This window comes from Hipposideros armiger, unplaced genomic scaffold, assembly GCF_001890085.2.
Source record: "Hipposideros armiger isolate ML-2016 unplaced genomic scaffold, ASM189008v1 scaffold_42, whole genome shotgun sequence".
Classification (NCBI taxonomy): domain Eukaryota; kingdom Metazoa; phylum Chordata; class Mammalia; order Chiroptera; family Hipposideridae; genus Hipposideros; species Hipposideros armiger.
The window spans coordinates 3,965,092-3,991,987 of record NW_017731392.1 but is presented as its reverse complement, the minus strand read 5'-3'; the positions used below and the strand labels follow the sequence as shown (position 1 = coordinate 3,991,987).

General features: G+C 47.7%; 1 protein-coding gene across 1 annotated transcript in view; it reads left to right on the top strand.

The window, feature by feature from the left end:
• The first annotated feature begins 703 nt into the window (after positions 1–703).
• Positions 704–26,896, top strand: part of SORBS1 (sorbin and SH3 domain containing 1) — a 258,773-nt gene continuing 232,580 nt past the window's right edge. Inside the window, exon 1 of the mRNA XM_019639011.1 lies at positions 704–969. Within this exon, the coding sequence (XP_019494556.1) occupies positions 955–969 (15 nt within the window). The 5' untranslated portion in view covers positions 704–954. The remainder of the gene's footprint in view (positions 970–26,896) is intronic.

The window sequence follows — 26,896 nt, the reverse complement described above, 5'->3', positions numbered from 1 at the left end:
ATGCCCAAGGTTCCTTCCCAGCTCCCCGTGGTCGATCCCTCTGAAGGGTTAGATGGCGCGCCGCGTCAGCCTCCTGCCCAACCCGCAGCCGGCCACAACAGAAAGGGTTACTGATCCCGCGCGCGCGTTATAGGCCGGAGATCCGCTGGCGGAGAGCGGGGCTGACAATGCCGCTGGGCGGGGCGGCAGGACGCTTCCTCACCTCTCATTGGCGCACACGCCCCTTCCTGTCACGGCTGGGCACGGCCCCGCCCCCTGACACCGCCTGCCGCCAGAGCGCAGCCGGAGTGGACAGTTCCAGACGCATGCTAATAAGGGGGCGGGCGCCGCAGCCCATTGGCCGGCTGCGGAGTGTCGGTGAAGTCAGCGCTGAGTCCCAGAAAAACAGAGCGGGGCCAACTGCAGCGTGTAGTGCGAGTGGGGCAGGACGCGCGCTGCCCGCCCGCCTGGCGACCCGCAAGGTAAGCCCGCGACAGCCGCCCGCCCGCCCGCGCTCACCCGATCGGCGGCGGCGGCGCAGGGGGCGTGCGCCGGCTCGGCCCCTGCGGGCGGCGCCTTTGTTCCGCGCTCGGAGGAGGCGGCGTTTAAAGGGCCAGCTGTTGGAAGGACTTGGGGACCCCCTCCCCCAAAGGGCCCCCTGTAGTCACTGGGAAAACCGTAGCCCCCCCCTAGGCCGACCCCTCTTTCCTGCCTGCTTGGTGGATCCCCAGTCTTTCAAGGAAAGTTCCCCAGGGTATGGGGGTTCTGGGAGATTCCAGGGTTTTTTTGGTGGGTAGAGGGTACGTGCGATCATGGCTTCTGGTAGGAGAGAACGTCCGCCTGCTTCAGGCTGGCTGCAATATGGGTGGGTGGAGGAGACATCAAAGGCCGGGTGGGTTTGCGCTGTAAAGTGAAACTGCCGAGGAGAGGTTCCTCTGCTGCAGCCCGGGGAAGAAGGAGGGAGCAGGCGGCAGGATGGAGGCATCTCAGGTGTGTGTTCATTCATCAGCATCCTTCTGGGGGAGAGGGTTGCGGGAGGGGCGCAAGGACGACCGCTCTGGCCTAGGACCCGCCTGAATGAGCGGGTAAGTGTGTGTGTGTCCGGGGCACCGTGCCTGCCCACCCGCCCGTGCACCTTCATCCCCCAGAGTGACCGGCAGCATCTTGCTAGGCAGCTCATCACCGAGAAGGACAGAAAGCAACTCCTTTTCCCGAATTCCCCGGGCCTCCCCGGCTCTTCCCTGGCTGCTTTCCGAAGTGGCTTCCTTGATACGCGGTAGCGCCATTCAAGATAGAGGGGGAGAGAGGCTTGAAGTCATTATGTTGCTTTCATGGGGGAATGTGCTGTCGAATTCTGCATCCCCGTGCATCCGCTGTCGTAAGATGGCTTTGAAATTCACCGGTGCATGCTTTCTTTAGACAGACAGAATTTATTACGCTATTACATTGCTACATAAAAGCAGAAGGGATCCCACTGAGCCCGGCTCATTTTATCCAGACCCTGGGTTTTCTCAGCATGTTCTGTCCGAGCCTTTGGATTTTTGTTTTAAACTGATCGCTGGGATGCTCCGGTTGTCACAGAGCCGACCTGCTGAAATGTCCAGAATTGATTTCACCGTCAGTAAGAGAGGTTCATTTAGAGGCATCATGGAACTTTCTGGCATGTCGCATCTGACATCATCCCCATTTGCACCCTTTTTCCTCTCATAAGTGAGAAGGCCAGGGATTGCTTGTCCGTCTCCATTCCCCTTGGTTTTTGAGCTCCTCTAGATTCAATTTTGTGGTTTTGGTTGGAAAGGTGGCTTAGTGGTAATTGAAAAGAAGGGGGTCGATTAGAAGAGGGATGGGCAGCAGATGGGGACAACAGCCTCAATGACAGAAAACACATACTGCACAGCCCTTAGAGACGAAGGTGAGATAGATGGCTGTCTACTGGAGTGAGGTGGGGGGGGAGGGGGGAGGAAGATGCTGCCAGCAATTTTCTGCCCCGCCCTCTTGATATTGCCTTAAATAGCTCCTTCCCAGCCAAGCTCTGATGTCTCAGGCTCTTGGCCCCAGGGGCCGCAGGGGCCCCCAGGGAGAGGCTGGTCTGTTAGTACCTTTGCCCTGGGCACTGTTAGAGTGGATGGTTAGGAAAGGGTTAGTTCTCCAGGGGTTGCTGAGAGCTCATTTCTCAGCTGGAGGGCCCTGAGTGGAACTAGCTCTGGTGACTTCCCTGCAGGGTATTAGCAACTGAAAAGAAATGCTTTCTACCCCATAGGGTGAAGAGAAATGGGAGTGTATTGTCCTCTTCCTGTGGACACCCACTCCCTATTGGCCCTCTCCTCCTCTTACCTGCTTTCTTTTATTCTAGTGGGAGAATTGCTGTGAACTTTTCTTAAGAGATTGGGAATATTTGGGCGGACTGGGGTGGGGTGAGGTAGGAGCTATGGGAAAGGACGAGCAGATGCTTCTTGCTAGCAGAACAAAGAACTGTTCAGCTCTCCTCTCCATTCCCCTCTCTAAAATAGAGTTCAGTGTAGATAGCAGAGTCTGGGGTTTTCGTTGCAGAGAATGAATGGGCAGTGTTCAGGAAAGCACGCTTTTATTAGGCAGCACTCATAATCATCTGGTCATCCAGATTTAGCTCTAGACCCGTCCCTGGACATGGAAGCAGATTTGCTGTAGAGGGCACTCATTGGTAATTTAGGATTTATTCTGTCTCTATGAGAAACTGATGGTCTCAAAAAGCTCTGGTGGAGGAGCTCTGGACCAGCGGCTGGACAGCTGACTTTGATCCTGGACGCCAACCTGCTTTGGGCTTTGAGCTAAGTGTGGCTTCCGCTCTGTGGACCTTGGCAAAATGGAGGGCTTTGGAGCAGACCAGTTTCAGGGTTCCTGACAGCATTACTGTTCTTAGATTCACAAGTGCAGTTCGAGATGGCATTTTTAGATTCTTTTCTGTTTGCTAAACTGATGTAAAATCCTCAATATTGCTGAATGGTATTAAAGAAGCATTCCAGGACTCAGGCTTCTTCTGTTGGATTCAGGCTCATGTTTTCCTTGATTAGTGTGATGCTTGAGGTTTTACTCTATGTAAATATTTCAGAGCTAGAACCATCCAGAGTGAGAGGTACAGACAGACCCTCAAGGTGGTGGTTGGCTGGTCAGATGATGGTGGGATGACAGAATGCTAAGGGAAGGGAGTTTCTATAATTCATTCGCTCCTCCTGTGTATGTTTCACTCACTGCTTTATTTATGGTTATCCAGGTGACCGTTCAGATATTTAGAACATGAGAGTTGGAAAAGCCCTCTGTGCCTGCCAGGTTCAACCCCTCTCACTGAGGAATTTGAAAGGTTGGGAGGTTTGGTGATCTGTCCAAGGTCACACAGTTAACAAGATGCAGAGCTGGGGCAGAATCCCAGATAGATATAAACTCTACGTCTTGTAGATGTATGTCTTAAGCCCCCTCCTCTTCTGACAGATGATTCTAAGATGGGGTAAAGTGAGGAGGACATGGGGGCTGAAGAAGGGAGAGGTTGGAGAAACAGACCGGTGGGGGTTGTGGGCAGGGCAGGGGGTTGTGGGTGGGGAAGGGAAAACACAGACCCCTAGCATGGAGAAGAAATGATGAAGGTGGTGGTGGTGGGGGGGATTGTCAGCTGTGAAAGCAAATTTCTATAGCTCTTAGAGTGAAGTAAGGAGAGGCTTGTTTTAGAGAAGGGTGGGGCGAGTGGACTGATAGAGAGTACAGCTTGAGGCTGGGATTAACGTGGAGTCTCCTTGGAATTGCTCCTGTTGACCCTAACCTTGCCGAGTATGGAGGCTGCTTTGTTTCAGGGCCAACTGAGGCCTTTGGAACCACTGGCGCATGCAGAACTTGAACATGTGGGAAGTCAGGTGTGCTGGTGGTGATACTGGAGAATGCTGAGGTGGGACCCAGTTCTGCTGAAGTCCCAGTCTTTTTAAATTCAGAAAAAAGTTTTTTGTGGAATTTCTTTTTTCAACTCAAGCAGCATTTTCTCCTCTGACTTTCATTGCGCTTTGTACGTTTTATGAGGTAGTGTTTCACGTACTCCCCTTTTAAAGGAGATTCTTGGAGATGACTGACTTACTGAACTTAGCTCATTTAGGGGGAGCTTATGGCCTGTGACCTGAGCTAAGCCTCAGAATGTTTCAATGAGCAATTAAAGAGCTGTGAACAGTGGTCAGTCAGATCTGTAACCATTCAAAAGGATAATAGGTGGTAATACTTTGAAGTCTACAGCCCCAGCCAATAGCTGGCCATATACAGTGTAATTTATTTTGGCTGACTCTTCAGGCCTAGGAAGTACCTCTGTGAATCCTTTAGTTGTTCCTGTTTTGTGTGTATGGGTAGGCTTGTGTATCGGTCCCTGTATCTCACTGTGTTCCCACCTTTTTCTTACATCTTCCTCCTTTCTACAGTTCTTTTTCTTTCCTTCTGTTGTATCTTTCTCTTCGCCCTCCTTCCCATCCTTTCTTTACTGTCAATAACGTAGTTTTGTAGCGTATTTTAATATACTTATTGTGTCATTAAAATTTTGTCTTCTCTGTTCTTAATTTGAAATCAGCTGAATTTACTCTTGAATATGTGTGTGTGTGTGTGTGTTTTACACACAAAACAAACCAACCAAACCCAATTAAATTGCTTTTTACTTCTGTGTGGTCTTTCATTGACCCCTTCCCCCTACTCCAACACCTCTTCTGTGGTCAGTAGTAGCTCTTTATAGGAAAAAAAAAAATCCCAGCCCACTGTCATGTGGTTATTGTTTTTATAACAAAAACAGCTATAACAATGGAAAAAGTTTCCACCCATGTGTTGTGGACACAAGGGACACCCTCTCCCAAGAGATGTGCTTTATTTCTTGACTTCCTTTTATGGAAAAAGTGTCTGCAATGTATTCTTTAACACAGGCCTGGGCTGGGGTTGCTGATGCTGGAACTGGGGCTCATGTCGGTGATTCTGGTAATGCTTAGAGTTTGTATGTGGGGGATGTGGGCAGGCTTATAACCAAGAGAGGACATTCTAGGAAGAATTCAGTGTGATGGTTTTTCTTTGTTTCCCCAGGCTGAGCTAACCCACCCAGCAGGAGCAGAACCCAGACCCCTTTGGAAAACAATGAGATGCTTCTCAACTTTCTGATTTGTATTGGGTGGGACCCAAAAAGGTGTCTTATGGTGACACAGGGAGGGTAGGCAGCCACTGACAGATTGCTGGTGTGAAGTCCCAGATGCTTTGATGGACGCGTACTCTAGTGCAGCGGTTCTCAACCTTCCTAATGCCGCGACCCCTTCATACAGTTCCTCATGTTGTGGTGACCCCCAACCATAAAATTATTTCCGTTGCTACTCTATAACTGTAATTTTGCTACTGTTATGAATCGTAATGTGAATATCTTTTTGTTTTCCGATGGTCTTAGGCGACCCCTGTGAAAGGGTCGTTCGACCCCCAAAGGGGTCACGACCCACAGGTTGAGAACCGCTGCTCTAGTGCTTTACTCTTTCCTTCTGACTCTGATTAATTACAGAGAAGATTGAGTCTTGGCACTCATGGTCAGCAGGAAGTTTAGCGTGTAAAGGCAGCCTCTCAAGCAAGAAGTCTCCCTGAAGTCTCCAGTTTTTATGTTAAAAATTTATATGCGTTTTATGTTCTATAATATGTTCTGGTTTTAGTATAAAAGCATTTAAAATGTTTACTGTTGAATATAATTGATGGTCTAGGAAAATGTTTCTCATGGGCCTTCACCTATCCGTGCCCCCCAAAATATGCACAGTATGTCCTGTACTCCAGCTGGAGAAGCCAGCAGTGGGACAGTGTCAAAGCTGGTGGTGCTGAGAACCACCTGTCCCGCCTTTCCTGCTGGCTCTGGCTGACTCACTGAGGTCCCAGTCTTTCAGAACTCGTCCAAGTCCCAGAAGACCAGGTTCTCCCCCACACCAGGACTTGTCCCCTCACCAGCAAGCCTTTTTCTCCTTTGCCTGGCTAACTCCTCCTCCTCCTTTCAGACTCTTCTCACATCTGAAAGAGGCTTTTCTTCCTGTGTCCGCCTTTCAGCAAATAGCTGGTTCCCTGTCTGCCTTCTCCAGCAGACTGTGAGATCCTGCAAGAGAGAATCTGTACTTCATCTCGTTTTAAATTAAATTTTGATTTGTATCAAAGTCATATACATATATATGTGTGTGTGTGTGTGTGTGTGTGTGTGTGTGTGTGTGTGTGTGTGTATAGTTTTAAAAGTCAAATAACACTGCGAGGCTTATAAGAAGGCGGTCACCCCTGCTCATCCTGGTGTTTCACTCCCCAGTCAGTTGCTGAACATGGTTTTCTATTGCTGCAGTGACAAATTACCACGAGCCTCGAGGCTTTAAACAACAGAAATCTCTATTACAGTTTTGTAGGTTAAAACCCAGGCGGTAGCTGGGCTGCATTTCCGTCTCAGAAGCATCTCCTGCATCTTCCAGTTTCTAGAGGCGTCCTGCATTCCCTGGCTCGTGGTTCCCGTCCCACAATGGCCAGTTGAGTCCTCTTATTGCATCACTGCCCTTCTAACATAGTCACCTTCTCTGACTTCCTTCTTCCACCCTCTTCCACTTTTCAGGACCCTTGTGATTACTTTGGAATCACCTGGATAATCTAGGATAATCTCCCTATTTTCAGGTCAGTTGATTAGCAACCTTAATTCCATTTGCAATCTTAATCCCCCTTTGCCATGTAACACATTGATAGGTTCAGGGATTAGGATGTGCATGTCTTTGAGGGGCCATGATACTGCCTGCCACAGTCGCTTCTAACCCTTTTAGCCTTTTTCTGATGTTACTATCATTTGGTAAGTTACCTGCTTACAATATTGGTTCCTGATTGTTCATTTTAGATGTTATTTCTTCATGCCCTACTACAGATCAGAGGAGGCCATATTCCCTTCTTCTCAACTTCCTGCCCCACGTACTCGTGTTTCCCTTTCTCCCCGCCCTCCCAATATGGTGCATCACAGTTTCCGGTTACATAGATGCTCAGTGCTTACATTATTTTGACTGTAAATTGTGTTCATGGCTGAGCATTATAGTTGTACCGTGATGATGTTTCCTTTCTCGCACATCTTTTTTTTGAGTTAATAATTGCTTTCTTTTACCTATATATTGTTTTCTATGTACTTATTACTAATTCCCAGAGTCTCTGACAGCATTTTGAAGCATCCCTGTTTTACAACATATGTTCCTTTTTATTTATTTATTTTTTAAAAGGATAATTTATTGGGGTGGCAATGGTTAGTAAAATTACATAGGTTCCAAATGTCCAATTCTGTAACACATCATCTATATATCACATTGTGTGTTCACCACCCAGAGTCAGTTCTCATTCCATCACCATATGTTTGACCCTGTTTATTCTCAGTTCCTTTTTATTTTATTACAACTACTTTTTCCCCCTGGAAACCTCCATCCCAGAGGCCTCCATCCCTCTCCTTTATTCTGGGCTCACTGATCTCGAGGCCTGGGGCACGACTTATCCTGGGGATACCGTCACCTTGTGCTGGGTTGTATGCTCTGTTTCCCCTTTCTTGATTTATTCCTCCAGGAGTTCCTGAGAGGGTCTGTGAAGTTGATCACTTCAAACTTGCACATCTGCAAAGTTCTATTTTACACTCACACTCAATTTGTGTTTTGATTTGTCTAGAATTTTAGGTTGAAAGCCATTTTCCCTTAGGATTTTGAAGGCATTGCTGTACTGTCAATGCTGATGTCAAAAATTTGGATGCCACTCTGATTCTTGATTATGTATGGGTAACCTGCTTTTGTCTCATTGAAAGTTTTAGGACGTCCTCTCTTTCTCTGTACTTGGAGTTTTCTTGCTTTAAAGCTTAGTGGTAGCTCTTTTGATCTAAAGATTCACATCCTTCAGTTTTGGGAAATTTTCTTTGATAATTTCTTTTCCTCCATTTTCTGTGTTTTGTCTGTGTAGCTACTAGTAGTTGGATGTTGGACTTAGTGGGTCCAATTTATAATTTTAAAATATTTTATTTTTTGTTTTCCATTTTATTTTTGTTTTCCATTTTGGGAGATATCTTCAGGTTTATCCTTATTAACCCTTTAAAAATTTTTATTGATGCTTTCATGGTTTTGCATGAAACATACTTGCATGTTCTAGTTTCTAGAAGTCCCTACTTCTCCGAATACTCACTTTTCTTTCTTTTTTTAAAGTATATCCTGTTCTTGTATCATAGGGGCAATAAGTTCTCATATGATAGGGTTTTTTTGTTTTTGTTTTTTTTTTTGGCATTTTTCTGCTGTTCCTCATATTGTTTTTGTTTCCCTTTGCCTTTGTTTCCTCCAAGTTATTTTTTCTTCTTTGGTTACTGTATTTCCCATTGGAGCTATCCTTTCATGTCTGCTGATCACTGAGTTATACTTTTTTTTTTTTTTAAAGATTTTATTGGGGAATTGGGGGAGGGGAACAGCACTAGGGAATCGGGGGAATGGGAACAGACAAGTTGCTGTCCTTTTGTTCTTCAGTCTAGTTGTGGAGGACGTTGTTTCACTAGCCCATGTTAGTATTATCATTGCGCTCTTCCCGGGTGAGGCAGATTGGTCGCTGGCCTCTGGATGGCTGTTCACGGTGGCTCTTGGCAGCTCACACCTGCTGCCAACCACTCACGCTGGCTGCCAGCCACACACGGTAGCTTATGGCAGCCCACTGCAGCAGGGGCTGCAGCCAACGCCATTGCCAGCGACTCACGGCAGCCCAACTCCAGGTCGAGCTGTTGTTCACCATTTTAGTGTCACTGGCCCCCATGTGGGATCCGAACCGGGGTCCTGCCACTCAGAGCTGGCGTCCCAAGCCAGCTCTTAACCAATGCGCCACTGAGTTATACTTTTGTATTTTAAAAGTGGACACCAAAATGCTGATAGGGCATTTGTATGACAAGGAAGGGCTTGTTCATTTCATTGTAGGGTGATTCGGCAGGGAGTCCCCCATTTTTCTGACTTGTGACACTTAGATGTCAGTGCTTGTAGATCTTTTCCCTGGGGATGTTGGGTTTTCCTGGAGAGGAGTTTGCCTGGAGGTGTAACAGCCTTGTTGTCCCACATTCTGGGAGCTCTGATGGGGAAGGAGACCGGGTACCCTGTTTGGTGTGTAGACTTTCATAGACTTGCATTCAACCCCATTTGTTTTCTTTTTTTAGCTGAGCCACCCTGCCACCTGTTGGTGGCTCATCGGCAACTCAGCTCGGGCCGGGAATCGAACCAGCGACCTTGTTGCTCAGAGCTCACACTCTGAGCAAGATCTTAACCAACTGAGCCACTCGGCCGGCCACCTCAATCCATTTGTTTTCTGAAAGTTGCCCCTCTTCCTCAGCTGCGAGTCCTTTCCTCAACTGTGTCTGAATCTATAGTATCTGGTGTATTAATAATTTGCCTAAACAGTGAACCTCCACTTCCTGCTGGCTGAGGGAGGGAAGTCACCAGACTGAGGAGATGGTGGAGGCTCTGGGGTCTCATTGCTCCTCGCACCAACTTTTAGCAGGCTGTCCTCTTTTTAGCCCCCTCCTGCTTCTCCCCTCACTGTCCTCGGTACCTCCAGTCCCTGTGCCTTTTCCTGTTTCTGTGGCATAAGTCGCCACTTGTTTAGTGGTTTCCTTCTCTGCATGCACTTAGCGGAGCAAACGAAGCAGAAACCTAAACAACTCTCTGTCTCCAGAGTTCTGTTGACATATCTTGTCTATAGTTGTCTTCTTTCCATTAAAAACCAAATTCCTCTACTGTCCTTTTAGTGGGGTTCTGGGAGAGAGCAGAGATAAAGATGGGTGTTCACCCCTCTGATTTGAGCAGAAGTTTGTTTCATCTCTTTAGCCAAGCCCTTAGCTAGTGCCTGATATATAGTATAGTCCCAAGAAATGTTTGTTAAATGACTGAATGCATGTTTCTGAGATGGTGTGCATATAGTTACTCATCAGATTTCAAGGGAGTCCCAAACATACAATCTTAACAAAAATAAACCCGTTGTTTGTTCTGAGTTAGACATAATAACAGAGAGCAGATCTGCCACTTTCCCATGCTATGGGATAAGAAGCACCTTGAGGCAGTGTTATAGATTGAGCTAGTGACAAGGTCCAGGTGCTGTCTCCAGCCCCGTCACTAACTGGGTCACTGTGAGAAGCCACTTAGCCTGTCTGGGTCTTAGTTTCTTCAGTCTTAAAATGAGCTGTTGGTCAAGATTTGATTCCGTTTCCTGCACTGAGTACCTGCTGTGTGTAAGGCATGGTGCATACTACATCTGTTAATGGCATATGTCACATTGAATTGATTGCATTTGGCTTATATGTCTTTCTTTCGGTTATATTGTAGTTTGGTGCCTTGCACAGAGGAAGGACTCTGTAAATTTGACCTGTTACTCTTTCTAGACCATGGGGTTCTTGTGAGGACCACATTGTAGTCACCTTTGTATTTCCTGTGTCTGCTACAGTTCTTGGAGCATAGGAGATATATGGTAAATGTTAGATTTTTCCACTTAGGAAGAGTACATCAAGGAAATATGAGAGAGTGAGTTGCTGTGCCGGAATCCCCTGACCCACTCGAAGAGAAGAGCAAAGCCTTGCACTTGGGGAGTCCAGCTGCACACTTCCTGGCTCACTTGTGGACCCTGGGGGCTTGAATGCGTTGATATGAAAGTCGGTGGAGACAGCAGTTCTGGATCACAGCCCTGACAGTAGAGAACTGTTCCCTCCAAACAGATCACGGTCATGCATTAAATCGGCCTCATGCTGTTAGGAGTTAAGATCGGATTCATCTTAACTAAGAAAATGAATTACAGATATAATCCTGTGGTTACAATGTTTAAAAATGTTTAAGTGCTTTTTCATAACTTATCTTGGCTTTCCCAAACCTGTGAGCTAATGTGCCAGGACTACTAAATAGATTCCTAAGGGGCCTGTGCCAGGCTCTGGGAATACAGCGGTGACCGAAGAGAAATGGCACCTGCCATCCTGAAATTTATAGACTAGAGCTGAGTTTTCCAGTCAGGTAGCCACTAGCCACGTGAGTTTATGTTTAAATCAATTCAAATGAAATACAATTTAAAATTCAGTTTCTCAGTCATACTAGCCACTTTTCAAGTGCTCAATAGCCACATGAGACTAATGGCTGCCATGTGAACAGCATAGATACAGAACATTTCCATCATCTCAGGAAGTTCTCTTAGGCAATGCTGAACTACAGAGCTAAGATGCTGTGTGTCTAGACTAGGCATCTGTGATTAGGTTTATTTCACAGTTGAGGCAACTGAGGCAGAGAAAAGCCGTTTGTTTAAGGTCATGTGGATGGATGGGCCTGAGCTGGGAACAGATCTCTTATTTTGGAGCTCGGTTCTCCTTTCCTGAAGTGAGTTAGGGGAATAGAGTGACTAAGAGTGTAGTCTCTGCACTCAGGCTGCCTGAGTTGGTTCACACCCTGGTTCTGCTGCCTTCCGGGGCAGTTACAGCTCTGGACCTCAGTTGCCTCACCTGTGAAATGGAGAAAATAATAGTACCAGCGCACAGGATTGTGAGGAGGATCAGAAGATCCAAGAATGTAAGTCTTTAGAACTGTGCCTGACACATTGTAATCACTCAAGTGATGCTGGTTGCTATATTGAGAATGAGAAGGGGACAGAAGTTATTGGTAGAGGCTAGGGGGTGTTTTTCAAACAGGAGACTTTGGAATGGGAAAAGAACATTGGCAGGCGAGGCTCTGTTCATAGAGATGACAGACCACCTGGAGAGGGACCCATTCCTGAATGTCTCTAAGCCAGGGGTTGCTTCAGTCATGTGAGCTGATGTAAAAATGTCAGCATGTTCACAAAGCCCTATGAGTCCCTGTACTGGTCACTGGTACTCTGAACAAGGATCCTTCTGATGTCTCCCTCCTCCCGGTCTGCCCACAGCCCTTTCCCCTGTCCCCAGACATTCCTTCCCCCCCTACTGCATCTCCACCTTGGAGGGGTGGGGTCCCAGACCTTTCCCATCACCGCTGTGGAGCAGAGGGATGTGCCGAAGGAGTGGAGGAGAGAGAGGGGACAGAAGCCCAGGCAATTTAGCAGTTGGATCCTGGTGTTTTCTTTGAGGTGTTTATTGCGTGATGATTATTTGCATTCCCATAATTGCTCAGTCTTGCAAGCGGGTCCATCTCGTGTAATAAGGTATTCTTGAGGTGCCCCATTTTGCTGGATGAAGAGGAGTTCTGATGTTAGTCCCAGGGATGGGAGGGCACCCCATTTGATAGGTGAAACCTGGCTTACATGTGGATCTTTAGTTTTAGAATTGCTCTGATAGCCACAGTCTCATTTCATTCATTAAAGAAATACTACATGGGCACTGTCCCTCCGCCCCCCCCCCCCTACTTTGGTTAAAAAGAAAAGGTTCATACCGCCCCCCCCCCCCAAATTTATTTCTTCATTAACATCAAGGGGGCTAGACGCTTATCTTCCCTGGTAGTTTGTTTCAGGTTTTGAAATATGAAGGTTTTAGTATGATAAAGTGTGTGTGTAGGGTATGGGTAATGAGGGTACTGTAGACATGTGGCACCTCGCCTCACCCAAGTGAGGCACACAGGGCAGATAGAACAGAGAGGCCAGTGATGTACCTGAAGTCAGGTGTGTAGTAATGGACGACCTGTTAGGAGACTGTCCTGGCAACCTGGATTTTCAGTGTGGCATAAAAATGCTGCCTAGAAAGAAACAAAAATACTACCTGAGTACCAATACCAGTGATCAGGAGTATTGAGTACTTGTACCTTACCTTGTAACTGGCCCTGCCAATCTCAATGATGGAAAGGCCCATCATCATGGGCGATGTTCTAGCCCATAGCAGCTGTAACAGGGACGGGTGCTTAGTTAGATCCCAGAATTTCCCTTCTGCCTACTTGTCAATGTGAAAACTCATTCCTCATTCATATATAATGCCTTTTGCATCGATTATTATTAATAACACCAATCTGCAGGACGACCTTTGAGCTTGGTTTCCCAGTACGAAGGGTCACTAGGACTTACCTTGTGAAATCCAAACAGTTTCTCTGATTGCCTGGAATTGTTGTGGAACCTGGCATCTGTGTGCATGAGCAGTTTCCTTGACTGACGTGTAAATAGATAATTCATTGGCAGATTGCTTTTCCACTTAGCGTTTGTCTTTAGTCAGGGCCGATCTAGTGTTGGCAACTGTTTTCTGTGAGCACGGAATGATGGTCAGGGGTTGCAGTTGCTTGTAACAAACTGACAGCAGTAGGGGGGAAGGGAATGGAATTGCTTTTGTGGTACATCAATATTAGGGGTTCTTTCCAAGGCGACTGGCCTGTGAGGTGTACACTGCTGACTCTTCTGTGCTTAGGCCTCTCTTTCTACACAGTTTACACAGTAGGCTGGGGATAGGAGACTGGGCAGGATCCGGAAGCCAGGGATGAGGTAAGAAAGGCTGAAACTAGAGCTGGGAGATCTGAACCGCTGCTCCAGTGGCCTGGGCAGTGGGCTGTAGAGCAGGCCAGGGATCGGGATGGAGAAGCCAAGGCAAAAGTAGGAACTGGGCTACTGTAAGCAGGACAAAATGAGGAAGGCTCTGCAGAAAGCAAAATCCCACCAGGGGCAGGAACTAGAGTAGCTGGAGGAAGCCAGGACTTGGGTGAGCCGAGGGTCATGCCGGGTTTGGTGGTAGTTGCTGCAGATCAGACTGCCAGGCCCACGAGCCTGGGCCAAGGCAGTCTCAGGCTTTCTAGGACTATTTTGTTTGCTTTGTGGGGGCTTTATGCTGGACAAGGTACGTCACTGAGCCAGCACTGGCAGGTGTGAGGGTGCGAGGCCCCCAGAACTGGGAAATGTTAGTCATGCCTGAGCACTGATAGAAGATATGACTCCTCTTCGAGACAGCTGCTGCAGGAGGAGGCCCTGCTGCCCGCCAGCCTGCATTACAATCTATGGTCTTGGTTTTGTCTTTAATTATTCAAGTCATGGGCTATTTAAACACTCACCTGAAGCATCATTGTAAATAATTTTCTCTTCCTGGGGTCAAAGACGTTCTAGTCGAGAAGGGTTTTGCGGCTATGGGTCTAGATTCCCCAGGTTGCTCCCTCAGAGAACACCCACCTGGGCAACCTGGAAACCCAGAGGATGCCCTTGACAGCGGTGGGTGCGCACCTCCACACACTGTCTTGCACATGGGCATTTATTTTGCGTAAATCCTTAATTCAAGGAGTACAGGGTATTCCTTTCCATTGTAGGCAAGGAAGAAGCTGTGCTGTTAGATGATGTAAAATATTTAACACTCTCTTTAAAAAATTAAACTGCCCAGGAGCCTTTGATTGGTGGTTCCCATGGCAACATGCATGGTTTTCAGGAGTGTCTTCCTGGGGTTTTGGGCTCCTCAGAACGGGTTGGGGGCCAGTTGTGGGAGGACCGGCAGGTAGGCAGAGAGCCTACCTGCTCTGCTTAGCCCAGATGTTAGGCAATGGCAGAGGAGTGACCCCTTCAGAGGTACGAAGCTGGGAGTGGTCTTGATAAGTAGAGAGAAGTAAATGGGAGGAGGAGAACGTGTGATCCTTTGGGGGCTTTTTCATTTATTTCGTTTTATTGATTTCTGTTGGTCTTGGCACGTAGGCTTCGCAGTCCAGCCTCTGGACTTTTGCCTGTGTGGTTTCCTTAGCCTGGAGAGCATTTTTCTCCCTTCACCTAGTTAGTGCTGCTCATCTTTCAGATTCCCCCTGAAGCAGCATGTTCCTGGGAAGCCTTCTCTGACCCCCCCAGAGCAGGTTAAACCCTCCTATGTGAGGCTCTCATGATGGTGGTTCTGGACAGAACGTTCTTCACAGCATCCGTCTCAGCTGCTTTGTTACTTGCATTTGGAAATTCATTGTTTGTCTGCCCAACCCACAAGTCTGTAGAATCCATGAGGACAGCGACCAGGGCTGTCTCTTGTCACCATTCTGTCCCCAGAGTCTAGTGCTTGTCTAGCCCACAGGAGGTGTTCACTATCTGTGGAGCAAATTAGTTCATTTATTAAGTTTGGGGTTTTATACCAAATTCTGGGAATACAAAGAGAATAAAACACCCCTGCTGTCCTCCTGTTGTTTCTAACCTAAAGCAATGAGTGAGCTCTTCAAGATACCCCCTGAGGGGCAGGAATAAAACATTATCAGTTAAAATGCTATTTATTCTTTAACTCACATATAAGAAAGATGTAGCTTTCCTATTTATAGTAGTATAGATTTTATAATTAACTTATAAGTAAATATGCTCAGTGCTACTTTACTAATAGGAAGGTGTGATCAAAAAGTTTGATGACCACTGGTCTGAAGAGACAGGTAGGTGCATGAAAGTGTTTTTATACCAAAGTATGACAAGCACTAAGTTAGGGCAAGTACAGGGTGCAGTAAGGGCCACGCAGGAGGGGAACTGGAACAGGACCAGAGGAGGGCAGAGGGATTAGCATGTGCAAAGGCAAGGTGGGATGAGAAGGCTTATGCATTGGGCCAGGGCAAATACTTTCAAAAGGCTGGAGTATAAGGCAGGAGGAAGGCCTGCGAGATGCCCAGACTGGTTTTGGGAGAAACTGAGCATTAAGAATAACAAGATGGATGACACCGGGCCCCTGTCTGCAGGACTGACGTAGTCTAGTAGGGGACAGAATTGTGCAAATGTACCTTAGGAGAGAGACAGCACAGTGAGTACCTGGGTTTCAGACGAGGGCGGGTATTTTGGTTAGGAGGGATCAGGCCTGGTCGTGGTTTCAAAGTCTCCCATGCCCAAGGTCACTCAGCCCCCTCTCTTCATTGCTCAAGGGGTAGGGGAGCCGGCTGGGGACTGACTTCAAGCCTCTTTCCAAGCCCATCTCAGAGTCAGGCTTCTCTAAGATGTTCTCCTTCATCTACCTCCCACCTGGTGAGATGGGATTACCTTAATGTGATTTAGACCCCTCCATGTGCTGTATTTTCTGGGTTACAAAATTGTATATGAACAAGAAAATGGAGTATGGTATGTATAAATATGCATATTTGATGTATTTACTTACCTTTCTTTTCTTTTTTGTTTTTAAGTCCCAGGACTTGAAGTAATTATGTAATTAGAATCCACATAGAGTATGGCTAGATAAGGTGTAATTAAAGAGGAAAGCCTAATTTTGGAAGAATGATAAGAGGTCATTTGACTCAGTCTGGGCCCAAATCCAATCTTGGAAGAACAGTAAGAGGTCATTTGGATGTACGGAGCTTGAGGCCACCCAGGAGCCCAAACTGGCCTGAGAACTGGACAGATTCTGTTTCAGTTCACTGTGAAAGCTATTCATTGAACTTCTTCTTGGTATAGGGTATTGTGGGAGAAAAGAAAAGGTCTGGATCTTAGGGAGGACACAGAGGGACATGGGCTTGAGACCAACTAGGAGGTCCCAAGGCGGAGAGGTGGGGAGTGGGGGTGGGAGTGGGGAGATAGGGCTTGGGGAAGGATTCCCAGAGTAGGTGGCATTTAATAAGTGCCTTGAATGATAAGGAGGGTTTCAAGAGCAAGGACCAGAACTTTCTGTCATATTAGAGGCATTCAGATAATACTGTGGAATAAATGCCAGGCTGAGTGTGGAGGTGAGAGGAACATGGCCAGGTTGTTGGGTGGTCATTACAGTTTGGTGACGGGGCAGAGCTCACCTAGCTCTGGCCGTACACTGACAACAGAGGCCAGGAAGGCACCAGGCATAGGCCCTCAACTGTGCAGTGGTGACTGTGTGCAGAGGAGCCAGGTTGCTGTGGGCTGTGGAGGTCAGGGGAGGTGTCCTCGTGGAGGGGGCCTTGGCCAGAGCCTGGAAGGACCAATAGGATAGGGGAGAGGGGCGAAGGGAAGACTTGCCAGAGGGGAATGATAGGAGCAAAAGTCTAGCGAGGGAGCTGAGAGGAGGTCATTCAGGAGAGAGGGGAAGGGGCATATTAGGGGAGCAGGGTGAAGCCAGGCAGGCTGGCTTGGGTGAAACTGGTTCCTGGGGTTGGGCATGTTGGGCGGGAGAATTTTGATCAGTGGGACAGAGGAGCCATGGCAGGCTGTTGGATAGGAGAGCAGCGTGATGAAGGCGTATGGCAGGAGGAGGAGTCTGGCCTTGGTGGGCAGAGTGGGCTTCTGAGGAATTCACCTTGGCTCCTTGTCCTGAGGTGATGGGGACCAGGCACTGGTGGGGCCATCTGCAGCCCTTTATCACTGAAGGATTACTGGTCTTGGTGATAAGAGGAGGAAAGAAATAAGGCAAGGGAAGAGGTGGAGGTAACTACAAGCTTTCCAGCCTGGGAAAATAGTGACACTTGAGACAAGAGGGGGACCAGCTGGTGGGAAAGAGGGTGTGGGCAGAGGCTAGGGGTATCTAGACACCAGGTACTCCTCTTCTAATCCCAGCCCTGCCTCTGAACTGGCTGGGAGTCCTTGGGCCAATCCTTCATCTCCAGAGCTTCCTTTTTTTGTCAGTAGGCCTCTCTGCCTTATAGTTCAAGCTCATCTCAGACAGTGCAGTCATTCCAGCCCTACAGCCCTAGAGCTCACCATGGAGGTGAGAGAAGAAACTGCCTAGTCCTATTCTTTGTCTTCCTGGAGTGTGAAATGAGTGTGGGGAAGGGGCTCTGGTGACCAGGTTGGATGAGGAGTTGCTGCAGGCGAGAGGGTGCTTTCCTGATTTATCCTGCCCATGTCAGGTGGGTTTTGGGCCTCTTTGACATGATGGTGGTCTAAACTCGAAGCCTACACAGATGTTGAGGTCAGTGCTCTATTCTGGGGTAGTACAGGTAGTAGTAATCTTCCTGAATTCACAGAAAGGAGATGCTCAAGGCAGGGGAACTGGTTGTTAGTGAACCCCTTCCCTGCCTTCTCTCCCCACTGCTCCCTGCTCAAGCCAATCTTTGGGAAACTTATAGCTTTGGACCTTAGAAACACAGCCCTTACAGAGAAGGCTTCCTGGCAGAGGATGGCTTGGATAGAGCTTGGGAAAGGAGAGAAGGAAAGGCTTTCCAGAGGAGAGTGACAAGGATTTACATTACAGAATTTAAAACAGAGAGTCCAGAAAGGAAGGCAAACGTTTTTTGAATACCTAGTATGTATACCGGCTCTGTACCAGATGCTTTCATGACTTTTGTCTCATAATCTTGACATCGTTTTTTGTCCTTCTTATTATCCCATTTTACAGATAAGGCCGCAGGATTAGGGAGATGAACTAATTTGCCCGAGTCTCATAGGGCAGGATTTCATTGACTCAGGTTTCTGCCTCCAGCAGCAACAAATAGCCGTTTCTATATTCTGCAAATATTCTGCTGGCTCTTGGGGCAACACAGGGAAATGAAGAGAATGATTTGTCTGTATGACCCTCATTCCCAGCTAAGCGCGTCTTGAAATGTAGATCCAGCTGCTGCTCATATAGCAGCATTCCAGTACAGTGCAGTGTCTTAGAGAAGGTGATGGGGGCACTTAGAGCGCGTCAGCCCTCATTTCACAGATTCGCAAACTGAGGCCCAGACAGGAGAAGGGATATGCTATGGGCAGGGGCAGAATGGGGATGAGAACTAGAAGAGTCTGGACACTTTGAGACTTTGGGGCTCTTTTAAGGCCTCCGTGTGGAAAACTTTGTTTTTAGACAACAATGGAAACCTTTGTGTAGAGAGTTGGTCCAGGCAGGGTTGGATCTGAAAGGTCCTCTGTGTGTGTGTGTGTGTGTGTGTGTGTCTGTGTGTTTTCTTTCCTTCACTTTAACCTCAGATGCCTTTGAACCAGCAGGAAGGATTCCTTCAGACCAAAGGTTAATACCAAAGGCATTTAACAGGTGGAAAGGGCATAGGAAGGAGGGGGAAGATCAGAAGCCACAGAAATAGAAGACTAAACTGTAGGCTTGGCTAAAAGGAATGTTCCAGGCCTGCAAAGAATCACTAACGTTTATTGAAGACTCGCTGTGCTAGGCAATCTTTTTGTGTCATTTCATGTAACTGCCAGGGCTTCCCCATGAGGTAGGCAGGGGCTGTTTTGTTCCCATTTTACAGATGAAGGAGCTAGGGCTCAGAGGCTGCGTGACCTACCACAAGTCATGGCGTTAGTGAGCTGGAGAGCCAGGACTCCCCCCCAGGTCTACCTGATCCAAAGCGCTGCCTTTAATCCCTAAGCTTTTTGTAGGACTAGGAGCTCCAGGTGCCTGAGCATTTGGGGATGTATGGAATAACACATTTAGGGAGTCACCGTTTGGCAGTGGTTCTCAGCCAGGGGTGATTACACCCCTAGGGGACATTGAACAATGTCCAGAGACACCTTTGGTTGTCACAATTTAGGGGTTGCTACTGGCATCGGGTGGGTAGAGGCCAGCATGCTCCTAAATATCAAATGTCAATATGCCGAGGTTGGGGAACCCTGCCCTCTGGGGACCTGGTTATGTTTTTACCTCAGAGCACATGGCTAGTGGAAGGCCATCTGGAAAGGCCATCTGAGGAACCTGAGGTGATCCTTTAGCTCCAGAGACTTACGTTGTACCTTAATGAATGTTTGCAGTTTGGGTTCCTCACTGACCGAGCCCTGAGGGGCTGCAGTGGCCATGGTGGGTGGAGACCAGGAAGGCGTGACAGGCCAGGGTGACCCTGGGCTGCACATGAGCCGGCCCGGCAGCTGAGAGGTGGGTGGGAGTTTGTCCTGACTGCTGAGAATTGATTCGGCTATTTCTCTCTGTAACTGAAAGAAGAACTGAGATCCAGTTAGGTGCCTATTTTTTTCTTTATAAAATGCCTTTATTAAATGATTATTATGACTGTTCACCAGGGGAAAGGTCTGAGAAAGTGGCACCCATGTTGCAGATGTGCTGGGATACAACTATGCTGCTTGCCAAACTCCTCTCTTACTAGTTACTGTTTAACTCTAGTCTGCCCCATGCCACTTGGGGCAGAAAGGCAAACAAATTTGGGGGAAGCCCAAGGGCCCATGGCCTTTACTTGAGCTTCTCTGAGGAGCTTTATCTGAGCTCTGCCAGTGGTCAAGTAGGTCAGATCTCGCAGCCCCTTCTCCTGAGAGGCTGCTGCTTGGGCAATCTGGAGGAAAGCATTTACTGCTTTACCCTATCTGCTCTTACTTCAGGCCCCCTCTGCAGGCCAGACACAGAAAAGGTGTCTGAGTCCTTCTCTTGGATGGTGTACATCGCCAGATAAGATTTTTTGCCTCATCAGCAGTCCTCTCTTTGTAACCTGGTTTCAAGCTAGCCCTCCCTTGCTATGTTTCCTGCCCTAGGGAATGATCCCGCATTTCCTATCACCTGGGACCCACCCCGACACCTCCCTCACAAAGCTCTCTGGACCTTCCAGCTTTCAGGGCCACCTCCCCCATCCTTTGGATGGCCTCTGCTCCAGTGGCTCTTTTGGTCATTTATCCAGTTATTAAATTGTCACTTTTCCCTGTGTCACCTTCTGACCTCTCCAATGGCTCAGTCACTAATTAGCTATGTGACCTAGGATGAGTGAATCACTTAACCTCTGGAGAAGCAACATAGCATTGAATCAGGTGACTTCAGTTGCCTTTCAGCATCAGTGTCGAATGAGAGTCACAGTTATAGGACCTGGGGTGTTTCTCTAAGGTTAGTGGAAATTCAGGTTCTCCGTTGATCCTGTATAGATTCATGGATTTCAGAACTAGTTGTTAGGAAACTGTCTTCAGACTAAATAAGTAAACTTTTTCATATTCTTTTTTTTTTTTTTTTAAGATTTTATTGGGGAATTCGGGGAGGGGAACAGCATCGGTGAATCGGGGAAGGGGAACAGACAAATTGCTGTTCTTTTGTTCTTCAGTCGAGTTGTGGAAGACATCGCTTCACTGGCCTATGTTGATATTATCATTGTGCTCTTCCTGGGTGAGGCAGTTGCTCGCCGACCATTGGACAGCAGCTCACGCTGGCTGCTGGCCACTCAAGCTGGCTTCCAGCCAGTCACGATGGCTTTCAGCCACTCATGGTAGCTCACAGCAGCCCACTGCAGCAGGGGCTGCAGCCTACGACATCGCTGTCGACTCATGGCAGCCCAGCTCCAAGTCGAGCTGTTGTTCACCATCTTAGCTATAGAGGGCGCAGCATCACTGGCCCTCATGTGGGATCCAAACCAGGGTCCTGCTGCTCAGAGCTGGCGTCCCAAGCCAACTCTTAAGCAACGCGCCACTAGGCAGGCCCCCCATATTAATTCTTTACTCAGCAAATGTTTTTGAATGCCTGCTATATCCGAGGGTGTGATGGGTTCAGCAGAGCTCTAAGATGGGTCTCTTGGGCTTTGCCTTCAAGGAGCTCAGCCTTGTGTGGGGTGGTAGGTGTGTCTGTACAAAACTATAACAGTAGACTCTCTAGCATATCACTCTGTCCGTCCGTGGTACCAGCTATCACAATTACACACACACACATACACACACACACACACACACACACACACACACGAATTAAAGTTCCATTAGAGGTGGAAGTTTTTCAGTCTTCTTTACTATGTGCCTAACACATAATGAGCTGTCAGTAAAGATCTGCTAAATGAATGCAGTAAACAGTGGCACCATTTGACTTGGGTTTTGAAGGCAGGGTAGGAGTTAGACCTACACAGATGGGGGAGGGGTACATTACAGATTGGTCACGGATAAGGTGGGGTGGAGGCAGGAGAAGGAAACAGCATGAGCAAATACACAGAGATAGTGAAAACCAAGGCATGCTGGGTAACTGCAGGTCCATTGGGATTGGACCATGTGGTGTGGTAAGGGTGCCAAGAGTCTGGAAAGGTAAAGTTGGGCCCAGATGGTGGAGAGTCTTGAATTCAAGCTTATGTTAAAGGGACTGGATTTATCCTACAGTAGAATAGCTTTACATTCCAGTTTCCCAAAGTGGCTTTGCCCTGTTGTTTCAGTGTGATTATTAATAGTGCCCCCTTTCACTCTCAAGTGTCCCTGTTTGGATTATAAATTACACGGTCCTGCAACCAACCCTATAGGCTATGTGGAGTCCCTGAAGGGTTCACAGTGGGACACATCAGGCTGGCTTTGGAAAGGCCAGTGCCTGCAGTGCTTGATGGAACCTGGAGGCAGGAGATGAGACATCCGCTAGTCCAGTTAATTCAGGTCTGAGCCCCAGGCGCTGTCGTGACTTGTGAAAGGAGGAGATGGTTACAAAAGAAACTAAAAGCCAAAGTGAGAGCACACATGGTGTTTAAGGGGCTCCCAAGCAACTCTTCCAAAGACAGACCCATTCTAAAGTTCAGGCATCCTGGATAAGCGGTTTTTCTAACTTGAGTTATGACTGATAAGAAAAAAAAATACATTGTGCCTGTTTCCTGCCCAATTAAAAGTCGGAGGAGCTTCTCCCTAGCCTCCAAAATGTTCTGGTGAAACACACTGGTATGCACTTTCCCTAAACCCCAGCATTGTTCCTTGGAATTTAAAATAGGTTATGAATGTGCTTGATGTCAGGAAAGATAAATCTGTGAGGAGGACTGTAGTCAATACATTTCCTTTTTAAGTAGAAACAATATAAAGGGCTTAATTCAGTGCTGAATCAATCTCACTTTGTTGCCATGATTGTGTAAAACCTGAACTGCTTTCTGTCTGTCACACTGTTTATATTCCCCCCATGTTCCCCATCTCAGCTGGCTCCGCACGGAGGCAAAGCCTTTTTAGGCCATGCACAGCTTTCCTCCCGGGGCTCTTTCCTTGTGCGCTGCAAAAGGGTTTTGCGAGGAACAGTGATATCATTTAATATCTAGGGGTGCTCTTCAGGATGGCTGTTCAGTGGTATCCCCAAATGAGCTTCCTTTGTCCAAGGGAGTAGGAAGGCTAGATTCTTTGGCTTTTTTTCTTCCTAGTAGAAAGATGATTACACTTTAAAATAGTTGATCTATTCGCATGGTTCAGAAATCAAAACACTATAAAAATGTATGCGTTGAAAATTTTGATTCTCACCCCTGTGATGTCCGCTTCACTTCTTCTCCCAGCCTAGCCCCTGTTAGGTGGGCTGCACATACATTATTACAGTTTGGCCGCAACAGTCCTGCTGTATGTTCTTCGTGCCAGTGAATGATCAGTAACACCCTCCTTCATTCTCCAAAGCGTCTCGGTTTAGGTGATAAATGATACATTCCCCTACAGATTGGTAATCACTTTTATTAGTTTCTTATGTATCCTGCCAGTATTCTGTATGCACATACACATGTAAGGGGAGATGATGTATATGGCCTTGACATACATACATACATACATACATACATACATACATACATACATATAGTGTTTGGATTTCTGTACCATCTGGATGTCACTTCACAGTATATCCTGGGAAACTCCATGTCAGTAGAAATGGAGTGTCCTCATTCTGCTAAACTATCTTTGGATAGGAGTGTTTGTAGAGACTGGTAGGCAGTTGCCTTTCCCTTGGTTTATCAATTTAATTGCTGTTTAGGAGTGGCTTCTGTTTACCTTAGGGAGAAACAAAAGGCTGTGGGAAATGAGTCCAGCTTCCTTCAGTTAGGAAAGCCTGCTCAGTAGTAAACGCATCCAGGAAACATTTATGAAGCACCAGCTTTCTGCCCAAGACGGTACTAGGCACGCTGGATAAAGCGGATCCTCCCTTCTTCTCCACTTGTCTAAATGCTTCAGGATCCAGCTCAGATGCCTCAGCCCTTCATGAAGCCTTTTCTGATTCCATGGCTAGAATTCTTTGGCATCCCCATTCATCCATCGTCCATTCATCCATCCATTTATCCACTTCATCAACCAGCGTTCCTGCGTGCCGCCTCCATTCACTGAGTGCAACCAGCACTCCACGTGCTAGGACCTGTGCTGGAGATGTAGAGGTGAGCAGGATGAACAAGAGAGCCCCTTGCTGTATGAGACAGAAAGAGACATGCGTGAATGGGCAGTAGTTTATCTAGGAAACTGGTATCCTGCAAAGGCCCCTCTAAATTAATGCCTGCCCCTCCCTTAAATCTATTCTTCCCATGCTAAGCAGTCTCTGTCCCCTATCCATGCATTACCATTGCCATGGTAAGAAACATCTTAACTCTGACTAAAGCTGAAAAGAAAGAGCTTCGTGAAGGGGAGCCCCAAGTCCCACTCCTCTTTGGTCTTGGTTTCCCCTTAGAATGAGGGTGGTAGGTTATGATCTCTAAGGACACGGTATCTCTGACATTTCAAAAACAATGATTTCAGGAATCAGCCTGGTGGCTCAGCCAGCTCCTTCTTTTATCTTCTTCTAATAAATCCAGCTTCCCTTGCAGTTTCCTGGTGCCAGAGGGGGTGATCAGTCCAGGATAAGAAATAGCCAGGCCAGGAAAATGACCTTTTAATAAAGTTGAAAGGGCCACTGGGGGACCCGGGATGGCCAGACGTGTGTCCGTGAGCCACTCTGCTGTGTGTTGTGGTTGGCACTGAAAGAGGTTCCAGGTAACGACTCCAGCTGTAGCTGCTGAGGAAATGAATAGAGTCGGGTTGTCACGGAAGAGAGTTCTGGCTGAGTGTTAGCAGATGCTTTCCTACAACTGTGCAGAGCAGCCTTTTGTGGGAAGAGGTGAGATTTGTTTGACAACTCACAGTCCCCTCATCTCCTCTTCTGCAGTAGCTTTTCTCAGGAAATAGGAAGGTGGGCTGTTTCTCTGGTAAGTCCATTTTGGACGATGCTTAGTGTTTACTGTGTGCCTGCCTGGCCCTGCACTGGGTGTCTTTACTTTGGGGAGCATCACACTCACTTGGGGTGCTTGTTAAAAATGCATGTTGTTCCCTGGGGGGACCCAAGAATCTGTATTTTTAACAAGTTCTGTAGGTTGTGCAGGTTATATCCAGATATTTTTAGCTGCAAGTAACAAACTCCAGCTCAGATTGGCTAACATGGAAAATCATTGTCCCTCAAACAGGAGTGGTGCACTGTACAACTCCAACCGGACCATTATGTGGACTGCAATGTGACTCGTGCCTCCTGCAGTTGTGCAGGGGCGGCAGTTCTGAACCCTGAGGTAGGGTAGGCTTCAGGGTTGATGCTTTCGGTGGCTCAGGGAGGTCAACCCCAGGCTCTTCCCATCTCTGACATCTTTGTGGTAGCTTCATCTGCAGGCTGGGAATAAGATGGCTGCAACATTTCTAAACATCTTAGTCAGACATGATGACATCCAAAGAAAGGCTATAGATTGATTTTTGGCTGTCTGTCTCAGGAGCCAGGAAGCTACCTGAGGCACTCTCCCATGATGCCTCCTTGGCCGGAGCTGGGTCACATGTCCATCCCGGAGCCAGTCACTGAAGGCGCTTGCACTTCTGGAGCCATTTGGAGAGGGGCAGGTGCCTGAACAAAATGGAGGCTCTGTTAGGAAGGAAGGAACAGGGACTAGGGACTGGAAGGCAAGCCCAGTGTGCAGGTGGTTTGCAGACCACACGCCAAGAAACACTGCCTCACGTCATCCCGAACAGTTGGGGCTGTTGGTGAGGTTATCTCTGTTGTGCAGATGAGGAAATGAGACTCACTGAGCTTCAGTGGCTTGTCTTAGGTAACACGCCCGTAGGCGGTGGGGGTTGGGAGTGAGGGAACTGGGTGTTTTGAGAGGCATTTTATCCCTAGGAGAGTAATCACCCTTTTTTACTTTTTGCCTTCCTGGTGTCAAAGCAGCCCCCCTTCGTTTCTGATTTCTCCTCCATGGCTGTAGTTATTCATGGCAGGAGGCCTTCCTGAGTGTTTCCTATGGAAAGAATTCTCCAGGCATGAGAAAAAATATATATTGTGCTGCTCCCACCTCCACATGGGCTGTGCCCGAAAGCAGTTGAAATAATGATAACAGCTCAAATTTTAGGGTGCTACCCACTTAAGCCTCTGTGCTAGGTATAGTGCAGACATTATATTAAATCCTGGCAACAGCCTCTTATGTTAGGTTTTAGTGTTCGTCTCTTGTGGGTGGGGAAATTGAGGCCCAGGAAGGTGAGGCTGCCGGTGGTGAGATGCACAGCTTGTCAGTGGTGGACCCAGGTCGGCCGGCTCAAAAGTTGGTGCCGCTTCCCTGCTCCACTGTGTGCTTATCAGCAGCTGCCAGCCTTGTTATGCCCCCGAAGGAAGGTTCTCAGGGAAGAGGGTTTTAGTGTCAAAAGAGCTCCAAAGGAGCTGAATGTTTCCTATGGGAATAATTCTCAGGGACTAGGAAAAAAATATCCTGAGCATAATAAACACAAGAAAGAAACAGGAAATCTGGTTTGTTATGTAGCAGCTAAAATGCAAATAGAAAAAAAACTCTCAAAAAAGCCTACAAGTTGGTTGGACTTGAAAATGGAAGGCAATGATTGGGAGGGCCGGAAAAGCACCCTGGGTTCCGGGGGACGATTGATAAATGGTGGACAGCGAAGCCACAATAAGGAGTGCTAGGTAGAGAGTCTGAGTCTGAACATCTCGCCTGTTCCCCAGTTCTGCTTTCAAGACATGTAAATGAGGTCCTGGCTGGCAGCGCTGTGGGCAGAGGGAACAGAGAGGTAACGGGCGGAGTAAGCCTTGCCAGCTGTACAGGGCTTTGCAAAGGTGAGAGAGTGTCAGACTGGAAGCCACAGAGTTGGCACCTCAACATTTTAAACTTAGTGCAGCTCTACCTGTTAGTTGCCTAGAGTGCAGGGGCACGTCAGAGCTGGCGGAGGGCAGATGTCTGCTTCCACCTCATCTCAAGGAGAAATCAGCTTTGCCTGAAAAGCCCCTTTTTAGCACTAGACCTTTGGAGTCCCTCCCTTGGCACATTGCCTGGCCTGTGCCCTGGGGAGTATTGTCTACAGATGCGCAGGGCGTGATAACCAGAGTGCAAAGTGGGCAGAGATATGTGCCCCTTGCTCAGTATAGAAGGTACAGAACGCAGCTGCTGTGGGAGGACCCTGGGGGCTCAGGATGCTCTAGAGAAGCTGGGAGGTGGGAGCTGAAGATGCATGTTGATAGTGGACCACAAGC